Source organism: Oncorhynchus mykiss, chromosome 5 (assembly GCF_057628025.1).
Source record: "Oncorhynchus mykiss isolate SJ-2025 chromosome 5, ASM5762802v1, whole genome shotgun sequence".
In the NCBI taxonomy this organism is placed as follows: domain Eukaryota; kingdom Metazoa; phylum Chordata; class Actinopteri; order Salmoniformes; family Salmonidae; genus Oncorhynchus; species Oncorhynchus mykiss.
Genome location: NC_143026.1, coordinates 11,951,169 through 11,965,073, shown reverse-complemented (window position 1 = coordinate 11,965,073; position 13,905 = coordinate 11,951,169). Strand labels below are relative to the sequence as shown.

At 41.6% G+C, this 13,905-nt stretch overlaps 1 protein-coding gene across 2 annotated transcripts; it reads left to right on the top strand.

Moving 5' to 3' along the window:
* Positions 1–1,673: 1,673 nt before the first annotated feature.
* LOC110523194 (uncharacterized) lies at positions 1,674–7,703 on the top strand. Of its 2 annotated transcripts, none has more exons than XM_021601672.3 (16): positions 1,674–1,807; positions 2,101–2,209; positions 2,309–2,394; positions 2,664–2,894; positions 3,187–3,258; positions 3,766–3,866; positions 4,078–4,131; positions 4,217–4,270; positions 4,516–4,589; positions 4,736–4,874; positions 4,954–5,076; positions 5,161–5,248; positions 5,333–5,448; positions 6,830–7,000; positions 7,214–7,303; positions 7,471–7,703. In XM_021601672.3, the coding sequence occupies exons 2-16, from the start codon at positions 2,103–2,105 to the stop codon at positions 7,582–7,584; spliced, it is 1,620 nt and encodes a 539-aa protein (XP_021457347.3). In that variant the 5' UTR covers positions 1,674–1,807; positions 2,101–2,102; the 3' UTR covers positions 7,585–7,703. The 2 variants fall into 2 exon arrangements, with proteins under 2 accessions (XP_021457347.3, XP_021457346.3); XM_021601671.3 differs by having other exon boundaries at positions 4,513–4,589.
* The last annotated feature ends 6,202 nt before the right edge of the window (positions 7,704–13,905 follow it).

Below are 13,905 nucleotides of genomic sequence, written 5' to 3'. Positions count from 1 at the left end.
GGCCTTACAAGCACAGACCATGTTTATGGCGTTGTGTGGGCGAGCGGTTTGCTGATGTCAAAGTTATGAACATTGTGCCCCATGGTGGCAGTGGAGTTATGGTATGGGCAGGCATAAGCTATAGACAACGAACACAATTGCATTTTATCGATGGCAATTTGAATGCACAGAGATACCTTGACGAGATCCTGAGGCCCGTTGTCGTGCCATTTATCCACCGCCACCGCCACCGCCATCACCTCGTGTTTCATGTTCCATGTCGAAAGAATCTGTACACATTTCCTGGAAGCTGAAAATGTCCCTGTTCTTCCATGACCTGAATACTCACCAGACATGTCACCCATTGAGCCAGTTTGGGATGCTCTGGATCGACCTGTACGACAGCGTGTTCCAGTTCCCGCCAATATTTGGCAACTTCGCACAGTCATTGACGAGGAGTGGCCACAGGCCACAATCAACTGCCTGATCAACTTTATGTGAAGATGAGTCATGCTATATGAGGCAAATGGTCTCACTTGATACTGACTGGTTTTCTGATCCATGCCCCTACTTTTTATTTGAAGGTATCTGTATTCCCAGTCATTTCAATTGACTAATTTCCATATATGACCTGTACCTCAGTAAAAATGTTGAAATTGTTGCATGTTGCATTTATATTTTTGTTCAGTATAGAACAGGCAGTAATGAGAGCTCGTAGGTGCTAATGGATAGGGTTCAGCCACCACAGGTCTGTCCGGCAAGAACAGGTCTTGAAAATGTTGTGAAACATCACAGCACAATTGAAAAATATATGGCACACCGAAACCAAACAAGGGTGGGTGGTCTATAGTGATAGGTGGGATGGGTCTTGATGTATTCAGATGATGTGTTCAGAACATATTTATTCAGATGATGTGTTCAGAACAGATTTATTCAGATTATGTATTCAGAACAGATTTATTCAGATGATGTGTTCAGAACAGATTTATTCAGATGATGTATTCAGAACAGATTTATTCAGATGATGTATTCAGAACAGATTTATTCAGATGATGTATTCAGAACATATTTATTCAGATGATGTATTCAGAACAGATTTATTCAGATGATGTATTCACCACAACAAACTCCTTGAGTACTGACTGCTCACAGAAAGTGAGAGTGTAAAAGTGGTTCTATGGAAAGATAGGAGAAAACAATAACCATGAGTATAGGCTTACAAACAATATACAGGCCCTGTAGATGGTGAGGGCATACATGCTAGTAACTAGAATACATATGACATACACAAATAATGCAACAATATCTAATTTCCCTGTCGGACAAGGATTTGCCCCACTTTCAAGAATCCCTGATCTAATCTCTACACATTTTGCTGAGAAAAAGAAAGTGTTGCAGTTTTACAGCTAATTTCCTCTAAATAAATGTTTTTATCATGGTTTATGACGTTTTCATATGCTATATGGTGGCTAAATGTCACCATCGTGTGTGAAATATACAGACATACAACAAATAAGAGCAATAAGAGCAATGTGGCGATATTTAGTTATTGATTTGTATTAGGGAACGAAATAATCGAATGGATTTTGGAGACCGATGCACGTGATGAAAGCTGTCAATCAAAATAAATGTAGCTAGGCGTGCTGATTGTGACGTAAACTGCGTCCCCCATTCTATTTCTAGGGTTCCATAGACGCAACATTCTAAATGCGCTGAAAATTCCAGTGTTTTCCACACACTGGCTCATTAGCAAAGTTACATTTTCTGCTGCTACATCTGAGTTTAAAGATTGCAATAATTACTGTATGAATTGGCTAACAAGACTCGGGTAAGTAGAAGGCAACATTTGATTCAAAAAGCACGGTTTTAGTCGGGGTTATTCGACGTGTCATCTATGCTGATTTAAACTCAAAAATGCGAGAAAAGTTTCCACGATGAATACTCAATCAGAAGAGAAATTGGTAAAAACTTGCTGTACGACCCAATGTTTGCCACAGGTTGACACTTGTCCAGTTTTGTTTTTTAAGTAAGATTGAAGTTGTCCATGACAACACTGACCAAAGGTGGGTTTAGTTTAGACCTGGCATTTGAAATCAATCTATCTCTTTATTTTTCTCACAGTCATGTCTAGAAGAAGTGCAAGGCTTCTTAATGGAGGGTACTATGACCAGTCCTCTGACGATGAATCCTCTGGCTCCATTGTCTCCTACAAGGAAAGCCCTGTGCCTAGGTGTGTGAGTGAGTGAGAGAGTATCACTGTGTGTGCTATGATGCTTAGTGCACATAACTATGTGTATCAAATCAAAATGTATGTGTGTCTCTCTCTCAGGTTATTCAACAAGAGGAAAATGAGAACTGGGGGCCTTAAGGGAATCCAAAATCCAAATCGGCCAATCAACGGCGATGAATTAATTGGTATTGCTCACATCACTTCCTGCCTGCGCTAGGAGTTGTCCAGATTGATAAACCCTATCTAGTCCCTTGTTCTGTCTTGCCAACTCCATGACAACGATCATATGAGTTGTGACAGCACAGGATTAAGTCCCTAGTCCCTAGCCTGGGTTTGACACTTTTGTAGATTGGAAATACTATGCAATAATATGCTATGTATTCCTAAAGTTCTCCCTCCCTCACCCTTTTTTCCTCTCCATCTTGTTCTCTCCCTCCCTCTCCCCCTCTGTCAGGCATGGTGCCAACTGTGAGGGCTGTCCAGAGAAGGCAGACCTTCCTGTCTCCTACTGTGGCCCCTGTTCCTGTGACCCCCGCTGCCTCTGTGGCCCTGCAGCCCAGAATGAGCTCCTCCAGCATTGGCTTTGCCAGAATTGACAGCTCTGGCTACTGCTCTGATTCTGAGGAGCTACTGAGGGCCAAGACATGCTCCAGCGGGATAGGCACTAGGGCCAGCGCTAGCTGCAGTGAGTTCAGTGTGTCTATGAGAGACAACATTAGCTTGGCATTTGCATGTGCTTGTAAAAATAAGAAGAGAAAAAAGGCTTGTTTGTTATCATTAGCTTAGCATCAGTGTGTCTCCAATATTACATTTACCTTTAAGGGCTTTTTTAATTGGTGTGTCTCTGCTTGTAGTTAGCATTAGCTAATCTCATGTCTTGTGGCTGGCTGTCTTGTGTGCATTAGCTTAGCGTATGTTATTTTGCTTTTGCCTTGTTTGTTAGCATTAGCATAATCTTTGGCACTGTGTCCCTGTAGGCTGGTCATGTTTCCCGAATGGTTTGCCATCCTGGTTTGTCATCTTCCTCCTGCCTGTTCTCCTGACCTTCCGTGAGTGTGACGTCACATTAAAATCAAATTGTATCACATTGTATTGGTCACATACACATGGTTAGCAGATGTTATTGGGAGTGTAGTGAAATGCTTGTGCTTCTAGTTCTGGCAGTGCAGTAGTTATAAAAATACAGTATATACATATGGGATGAGTAATGCAAGATATGTAAACATTATTAAAGTGACTAGTGATCTATTTATTAAAGTGGCCAATGATACATACATACAAGTCTGTATGTAGGCAGCAGCATCTCTGTGTTAGTGACAACTGTTTAACAGTCTGATGGCCTTGAGATAGAAGCTGTTTTTCAGTCTCTCGGTCCCAGCTTTTGATGCACCTGTACTGACCTCGCCTTCTGGATGGTAGTGGGGTGAACAGGCAGTTGCTCGGGTGGTTGTTGTCCTTGATGATATTTTTGGCCCACACATTCATGTTCACACGTCTAAATATCCTCCTATGCATCTGTCCTCTGTGTGACCTGTACCACAATGTCTTCCCTGCAGTATTTGTCTTTCCGATCGTGTTCCCCACCATGAACCTCAACCTTCCAATGAACCGCCCGGCTCAACCTGACTCTCCACTCGACCTGACTCCAAAGGCTACGGTAGGACCTCATGTTTTTCATCTGTCTACTGGTGACGTCTCACATGGCACTCTATATAGTGCCCCACTTATGTGGACTCTGGTCAAAGGAAGTGCGCTACGTAGGGAATAGTGCCATTTGGTACAGACTGTTATCTATGTTTTGATTGGGTGAATGCTGAAAGCTATGCATGGGCAACACTCTTGTTGACTAGTTAAAACTCTTTCTACAGTATGGAAGTCCTATCATGGATTCAGCTCTCAAAAACAAAATGGACACCATCCAGGTACAAAACAGAGCGGGAGGGCTGGGTGGAGGGAATGCACAAAATGTTTGGACATTCATTTATCTGACTTGTGCTTGTCTTGCAGAGAGAGATTGAGATCCTTAAACAGAAAGCACACCAGCACCAAGGCATTTCCCAGGTGAGAATACTCTACCTATCCCTTTGTAACGACATACCAAGATAAAAAAAAAAAGTTTAAAACACAGGTCTAGCTATGTATTTTGTCTGACTCTTTCTTTCGGATGAGAGAGTGGAAGTACCAGGGATTATTTTCTATTTTTCTTTGTGTAGTATTGCCAGTTTGTCATTTGAGAAGTGGTATCAATAATTGCCCTTCTGGAATGAACAAACGCATTCAATTGAATAAACTTTGTCCACCAGCAGATGGTACAAAGACTGAATATAGACATGAGGGGAGTAAGGAGTGAGATTAACAACGTCAGAGAGAAAGTGAACAGGTGAGTGTGGACCAGTCTTGAAACAACCCATATAGCTCCTAGCCCATTAAAATAAGTAATGTTGTATTCTATTCTAGAAGACAAATATCTGATTCTCACAATGTAGAAAATACATTTATTTTGTGTTTCATTCTATTCTATTGTAGTGTCTCTATTTCTGTCTCTGCTGCCGGAGAGCGTCTGGCCCAGGACGCTGCAGAGTTCAGCAGCAAGATGTCTGATTTCCAAGAGGAACAATCCATTACCACACAGCTGGTCAGAGCCCTGGAGGACACCAGTGATACGGTAACACGCACGTACACGCAGGCACATGTGCATACACACACACACACTTCTCCTAATGTGCGTGATCTGTGTTCTCTAGCTGCAGCAACAGGTGACCTCAATTCAAAACCATCCTCCCCCTGCTCCCACACCAGAAAACATACACATGACGCCTGCTTTTAAAGAGGCCATGGAGAAATGGCTGAGTGACCGACTGGCCCAGGTGGGTTGATTTATTTTCTGGTGAAATAAGCAGATGTCAACTTTTTAAAAACGCATCATCATGGTGTGTGATTGTGTCTGGCAGAATGAGAGATGGGACGTGAAACCGTTGATAAAGGATTGCAGTCGTCCATTGGCGGACCGACTGCCTGACTTTGCCTTGGAGTCTCAAGGTTTGTGACATCATCACTGTACTTCAGCATATTCTTTGTATATGTCACAGAAATATTCACTGTGTGTGTGGGGCGTGTGTGTAGGTGGCAGTATTGTAACCAGCAGATGCTCTGAGACGTATCAGACCCGTTCGGCCTGCGTGAGCTTCCTGGGGATTCCCCTGTGGTATCCTGCGGAGACCCCCCGGACTGTCATCCAGGTTGGTAGCTCTCTCTCTCCCTCTGTGTCATTCAGGTACCTAATATTTATCTTTCTGAAGTCTGTCATTGTGACCACCATGTTTAAATACAGGTTAACCCTTCTCCTACAATGTTGTCTGCCTGCAGAAGTCTAACATGATACAAAAATCCCCATCAAAATCCGTCTGTTTCACCTTGAGATGTTTTTTTTTTGTATGGGTTGTCTCAATCCACCACATCCACTGATATCTCTGACAAGTGGCAGAGCTAGAGTGATGTTTGTCAGACCATGAGACTCCGAAAACCGGTTTTCTCACAAATGTCTTAACGGTTTGGCCTACAAAATATTATGATGAGACTCTCACGAACACAATGGTGGTCTCTGTTTTGCTCTACGACCCCCACAAGCATCATGGGACTTGCGCATGTAATCAAAACCACAAATGCTGATGCTCCAGATACTCAACTAGTCTAAAGAAGGCCAGTTTTATTGCTTCTTTCATCAGAGCAACAGTTTTCAGCTGTGCTAACATAATTGCAAAAGGGTTTTCTAATGATCAATTAGCCTTTTAAAATTATAAACTAACACAACGTGCCATTGTAACACAGGAGTGATGGTTGCTGATAATGGGCCTCGGTGCGCCTATGTAGATATTCCATTAAAAATCATCTGTTTCCAGCTACAATAGTCATTTACAACATTAACAATGTCTACACTGTTTTTCTGATCAATTTTATTTTAATGAACAAAAAATGTGCTTTCATAAACAAGGACATTTATAAGTGACCCCAAACTTTAGTGGTAGTGTATACAAAAATATGTCGACACCTTCAAATTAGTGGATTCTATTTCAGCCACACACGTTGCTGACAGGTGTATAAAATTGAGTACACAGCTGTGGGAAATGTCTGTACCATGTAGTGAATATGTTATACAATGTATTTCTATGGGTAATATCAGTAATGCCAAATTCAATGTTTCATCAAAATAATTGTTTTATATTTTGTTTTGAAAATTAAAAATCAAATAGCTAAATGATCCTTGGTATGACAATCTTAACAATTCCATATGTAAAAAATGTCTTGTAACCCTGCACAAGCAGACCTGATTCAACTTGTCAGCTAATCATCAAACACTCAGTAGGTTGAATGAGGTGTTTGTCCAGGGCTATAATGAAACCGTGTACTGTTGGGGGTACTGGAGGACCAGGGTTGGGGGTACTGGAGGACCAGGGTTGGGGGTACTGGAGGACCAGGGTTGGGGGTACTGGAGGACCAGGGTTGGGGGTACTGGAGGACCAAGGTTGGGGGTACTGGAGGACCAGGGTTGGGGGTACTGGAGGACCAGGGTTGGGAAACGCTGCTCTAGAGTTAAAGACCGATCATCTTTCATCCCCTCAGGGCCAGCAGGTGCTGCCTGGCAAGTGTTGGCCGTTTCCTGGGGCCCAGGGCACTATGACCATTGCCCTGTCTCACCCCATCCACGTGACCCACGTCTCTCTGGAACACCTCTCCACTGCAGTCTCCCCTAATGGGCGCATCGACAGCGCCCCCAAGGACTTTGCAGTCTACGTGAGTTACCTCCGACCCCAGTGCCTGTATTCACAGTATCTCTGAGTAGGGGGTGGCTCTTTCCTTCCCTGATCAGCACTCCTACTCTGAGACTATTTCCTTTTTTGTACCACAGAAATTACAGTGGGACAATTTGCACAGGGATGTTTTAGTGCTATGTTGAATACCTTTTAATTGACTCCCTCACACGTCTCACACATTCTTTCTGTGTAGGGAATGTCTACTGTCGGCGAAGAGGGATCACTACTCGGAATGTTTACATATGACCAGGCTGGAGATCCCCTACAGACGTTCGAATTGCCTGTGAGTCAAATGCTGACAAACTATTAGATACTCATAGTAAAGATGCAGGCTAATGAGACAGGTAGATGATACCTTTTGGGGCTAATGTGTATGCAAAACAATGGGTTGAGTAAGACTTCTCAAAATTAAATATGCTTGGACCTCTCTCGCTCTCCCCTCTCCCTCAGAACCCTACTGCAGTGTATCGGTATGTGGAGCTCCATGTCCTCAACAACTGGGGTCACCAGGACTACACCTGTGTGTACCGCTTCCGGGTTCATGGCAAGATGTCTTTCTTTTGAGGGCGATCGGCTATCCATCTCAACCCCTGTGTGTGTGTGTGTCCACCCCAACCCCAGAATTTTCATTTTCATACTGGAGCATATATTTTGCCTCTAAATAAAATCTCTATTGGGCAGTGTTTGTATGCGTTTGGTCACAAGTTGGAACTGAGTGTAATGATGGTGGCCATATTGTATTCCCAATAGATTTGAATTACACCAGAATAGTTGTAAATGTCATAAGTGTAGTACACAATTCTAAAAGATGTATCTTATTTGCAAAACTCATATTTACAGATGATTAAACCCCCATCAAATGCTATTATGGCAGCCATATTGGATTTGGAGAAAACTCCAGGGTGTCCCCCAAGGGTCGATAACCCTCCATGCCCTGAAATACACTAAAGAGTCCTTTGAGAGAAAAACATCACGTTTCTGTGGCGGGACCCTTTGTTTTCCTTAGCCAATTACAGTAGGGTTTCTAAAACTTGGGGGGGGCCTGGTTCCACGTTTTGTTTTTCTGCCCTAGCACTACACAGCTGATTCAAATAGTCAACGCTTGTTGATGAGTTGGTTATTTGAATCTGCTGTGTAGTGCTAGGGCAAAAACCAAAACATGCACCCGTGGGGGGGAGGGGGAACTTGGAACGTTGTCTTTTAACCAGCTACCAAAAATTGAAGTCTACATTCGTTAATATTTCCGCCTGTTGTCAACGAGTGAATTCGGAGGAAGTGCGTATGCGACGTACGAAAATCAGTGTTGTGGTCATAGGGAAAGAGGCCTTTAGTGGCCAAAAGGCCGTATTATCCTAGGAGGAGTCACTGAGGGCTTCCACCATTTTAATGTAGTCAACTGGGTGGGACTTCCAACTTCATTGGCTGATCCCTCCTGGTGACCCTGTTGGAGTCATCAGGAGGGATCAGCCAACATTGAAGAAAATTGACTACGTCAAAATGGAGATTCCCTCAATGGCTCTGGCCATGCTGTAACCGGTGCTATAATGGCACAGATACGAAGATGAGTGCCCGATCTCCATGGTTGGGGTTTCCCTACAGCAAGGCTCTATGCAACATGGCAGTGTTGCCATTGTTAATAAAAGTTTTTATTAGAATGTGAAAATGAACATGTCTCCAGCCCCCCCATATCACACCCTCAAACAGTAAATATGTGTTTACATTGTACCCTTTGATCACATGGTATTTGTGAAGTTCATGCAGTTATACCCATAATGCAACACACATTGAAAGGAAATAAAACAATGTTTTTACACGACCATACATTTCATAAATGAGAGACATTAGAGATGTGAAAAAGCTTGGTTGTGTTTTGTAACTTCTACCTTGGGTAGGATTTTCAAACAAAAAAAAAATGTTTTAAAAAAATGTGGGGGCTTTGCCAATAGAGCTCTCCAGCTTGTAGTCATAAACTGAAGTTATTTACCTCATGCTCCTTCAGTCATTCCTAAGGGGGAAAGAATAGGGTTTTGGGATAAATGCTGAAAATAAGGTCTGAGGTTAACACAGGCTTATGAGAGCTTATATGTTTTGTCCTATGAGATATCAGTCAGTTAACATGAACTTTAAGAAGACTTTTGTTTATTACATCAATTCAGAAAAAGCGACGTTGACTCATACTCTTTATCTCAAAGAACAAAACGTATAAGATCTTCTAAGCCTGTGTTTACCACAGGCATTTATCCAAAAACCCTATAAAAACTACATTTGTATTTATTATGGATCCCCATTAGCTGCCAAGGCAGCAGCTCCTCTTCCTGGGGTCCAGCAACATTAAGACAGTTTATACAAAATTAAAAACATTACAATACATTCACAGATTTCACAACACACTGTGTGCCCTCAGGCCCCTACTCCACCACTACCACATATCTACAGTACTAAATCCATGTGTATGTGTGTGTATACTGCGTATGTTATTGTGTGTGTGTGTGTGTTTGCATGTGTTTGTGCCTATGTTTGTGTTGCTTCACAGTCCCCGCTGTTCCTAATTTTACTGCTGCATCAGTTACTTGATGTGGAATAGAGTTCCATGTAGTCATTGCTCTATGTAGTACTGTGTGCCTCCCATTGTCTGTTCTGGACTTGGGGACTGTGAAGAGACTTCTTGTTTAATGTTTTGTGGGGTATGCATGGGTGTCCGAACTGTGTGCCAGTAGTTCAAACAGACAGCTCAGTGCATTCAACATGTCACAAATACAGGTAGTGATGATATCAATCTCTCCTCCACTTTGAGCCAGGAGAGGTTGACATGCATATTATTAATGTTATCTCTATGTGTACATTCAAGGGCCATTCATGGCACCTGACCACACGACTGTAGTGTGTAGTAGTCCAGGTGCAACAACTAGGGCCTGTAGGACCTGCCTTTTTGATAGTGCTGTTAAGAGGGTAGAGCCGTGCTTCATTATGAACAGACTTCTCCCCATCTTATCTACTGTTGTATCAATATGATTTGAACATGACAGTTTACAATCCAGGGTTACTTACGCCAAGCAGTTTAGTCACCTGAACTTTCTCAATTTCCACATTATTTATTACAAGATTTAGTTGAGGTTTAGGGTTTAGTGAGTGTTTTGTCCCAAATACAATGCTTTTAGTTTTATTCCTAAATATTTTGAACTTATTCCTTGCCACCCATTCTGAAACTAACTACAGCTCTTTGTTAAGTGTAGCAGTCATATTTCAGTCGCTGTAGTAGCTGACGTGTATAGTGTTGAGTCACCCTGGGGCGGCAGGGTAGCCTAGTGGTTAGAGCGTTGGACGGTTGCGTTGGAAGGTTGCAAGTTCAAACCCCTGAGCTGACAAGGTACAAATCTGTCGTTCTGCCCCTGAACAGGCAGTTAACCCACTGTTCCTAGGCCGTCATTGAAAATAAGAATTTGTTCTTAACTGACTTGCCTAGTAAAATATAAATAAAAAATAAAAAAAAATACATAGACGCAATGGCTTTACTCATAGCCAGCGTTATGTCGTTAGTAAAGATTGAAAAAAGTAAGGGGCCTAGACTGCTGCCCTGGGAAATTCCTGATTCTACCTGGATTATATTGGAGAGGCTTCCATTAAAGAACACCCTCTGTGTTCTGTTAGACAGGTAACTCTTTATCCACAATATAGCAGAGGGTATAAAGCCATAACACACGTTTTTCCAGCAGCATACTTTGATTGATAATGTCAAAAGCCGCACTGAAGTCTTAACAAAACAGCCCCCACAGTCTTTTTATCATCAATTTCTCTCAGTCAATCATCAGTCATTTTTGTACATGCTGTGCTTGTTGAATGTCCTTCCCTATAAGAGTGCTGAAAGTCTGTTGTCAATTCGTTTACTGTAAAAATAGCATTGTATCTGGTCAAACACAATTTTTTCCAGAAGTTTACTAAGGGTTGATAACAGGCTGATAGGTAAACAATTCTGCCCCTGAACAACCCACTGTTCCTAGGCTGTAATTGAAAATAAAAAATAGTTTCTTAACTGACTTGCCTAGTTAAATAAAGGTTTAAAAAAATTAAAAGGGCGCTTTACTATTCTTGGGTAGCGGAATGACTTTAGCTTTCCTCCAGGCCTGAGGGCACACACTTTCTAGTTGGCTTATGTTGATGATGTGGCCATAGCGTCTGCTATTATCCTCAGTAATTTTCCATCCAGATTGTCAGACCCAGGTGGCTTGTCATTGTTGATAGACAACAATACTTTGTTCACCTCTTCCACACTGACTTTACGGAATTCAAAAGTACAATTCTTGTCTTTCATAATTTGGTCCGATATACTTGGATGTGGAGTTTCAGCGTTTGTTGCTGGCATGTCATCCCTAAGTTTGCTTATCTTGCCAATGAAAAGGTCATTAAAGTAGTTTGCGATATCAGTTGGCTTTGTGATGAATTAGCCATCTGATTCAATGAATGATGGAGCCGAGTTGCCTTTTTTCCCCAAAATGTAATTTTAAGGTACCCCAAAGCTTTTTACTATTATTCTTCATATAATTTATCTTTGTTTCATAGTGTAGTTTATTTTTATTTAGTTTAGTCACATGATTTCTTAATTTGCAGTAAGTTTGCCAATCAGTTGGGCTGCCAGACTTATTTGCCATACCTTTTGCCTCATCCCTCTCAACCGTACCATTTTTCAATTCCTCATCATTCCAAGGGGATTTAACAGCTGTTACAGTCATTTTGTTAATGGGTGCGTGCTTATTAGTAACTGGAATGAGCAATTTCATAAATGTGTCAAGTGCAGCGTCTGGTTGCTCCTCATTACACACCACAGACCAGCAAATATTGTTTTACATCATCAACATATGAATCACTACAAAACTTATTGTATGACCTCTTCTACACTGTATTAGGCCCAGCCTTCGGAATGTTGCTTTTCCTACATATGGCTACTATATTGTGATCACTGCATCATATAGATTTGGATTAAGCTTTACAGCAAATTTCTGCAGCATTGGTAAAGATCTGATCAATACATGTTGATGATTTTATTCCTGTGCAGTTTGTAAATACCCTGGTATGTTGACTGACAACCTGAACCAGGTTGCAGGAACTGGTTACAGTTTTATTTTTGAGTGGGCAGCTTGATGATAGCCAGTCAATATTTAAATCACCCAGAAAATATACCTCTCTGTTGATATCGCATACATTATCAAGCATTTCACACATATTATCCAGTTACTGACTGTTAGCACTTGGTGGTCTATAGCAGCTTCCCACAAGGGATTTAGGTGAGGCAGATCAAATCAAAGTTTATGATGAACCTGTAGCCATATTACTTCTACAGTATTTAACATTAGATCGTCTCTAAGCTTTACAGGAATGTGGTTCTGAATATAGACCGCAACACTGCCCGTGTCGGCATTTCTGTCTTTTCGGTAGATGTTTTAACCATGTATTGCTACCACTGAATCGTCAAAGGTATTATCTAAGTGAGTTTCAGAGATAGTCAGAATATGACTGTCATCTGTTACAAGCTAGTTATTGACTTCATGGACCTTGTTTCTCAGGCTGCATATGTTAATATGGGCTATTTTTAGCACTTTTTTCTGGGTTGCTTGATTGTTTTTAATGCTTTACTGGGAAGCTTATCTTAAGTAGACTTGCCCATGCTATTTATATTGGAGCTGATAGTGCAGGGTGAGCTGCACAAAGTGGTCTTCCTACTAGGGCACACCGCCTCAGTGCTAACAGTGTAACTGGTTCACAGGCTCATGATTACTGCATAGCTGTAGTATAATCCGAGGTATTCGTTGCAATTAGGGTCACAAAAGTTAAGTTACTTATGTTGTGTTTGCCAATGCCCCTAGGATACGGTACATTTGATGCAGCATTATGACAACTCATTGTCACAATGGTAGGAATTAACTGAGCTGGTCTTGGACAACTGAAAAGTAATTGTTTCAACGCAGACTTGAAGTGCGTGGACAGAGTCCAGGAGCCAAGATGATTTGGATGGACGCCGTCATTCCTGTAGAGTACTTACTGTTTTCAGGTGTCAAAGTAATCTATTAAAGTAACTCCAGCAGAGCTACAGTAATATTTTAGACAGATTTGTAATGCCAGCAGTCTGCTGAATCTTTCACACCCGCGGCCCAATGATGGTACTGGACCTGAAATGATTGGCTGTTTTTTGGAGTCTTTTAATGCTTTTTAATGCTGCCAACATACTGACCCAACTCCAGCCACTTTAATAATGGAAGAATCTTGCCATCTTGATGTAATGTATCACTAGCCACTTTAAACAATGCCACTTTTCTATGTTTACATACCCTACATTACTCATCTCATATGTATATACTGTACTCTATACCATCCACTGCATCTTGCCTATACCGCACGGCCGTCGCTCATATATTTATATGTACATATTCTTATTCCTTTACACTTGTGTGTATTAGGTAGTTGTTGTGAAATTGTTAGATTACTTGTTAGATATTACTGCATGGTCGGAACTAGAAGCACAAGCATTTCGCTACATTCGCATTAACATCTGCTAACAATGTGTATTTGAGAGGGCATGAACAGCAACGACAAAGTGCCCTTCAAATCAAATTGTATTTGTCACATACACATGGTTAGCAGAACTTAATAAATAATATGAGTTATTTATTGTGTAGGCTGCTATCCTACTTGAACTAAAATCATGGGAGGGGGAAAAAATAGCCACATTAGCTACCATTGAGTATTTCAAGTTTAAGGCACACCGCTGTACCCCAGGCATTGTTTCCAGAAAACAGGATCCCCCACTATAGTGAATTGGAAAACGGTGATCTTCGTGGTCAATATCCGTGGATATAAAAAAACATTTGAACACAATTATGGTACCAATAATGG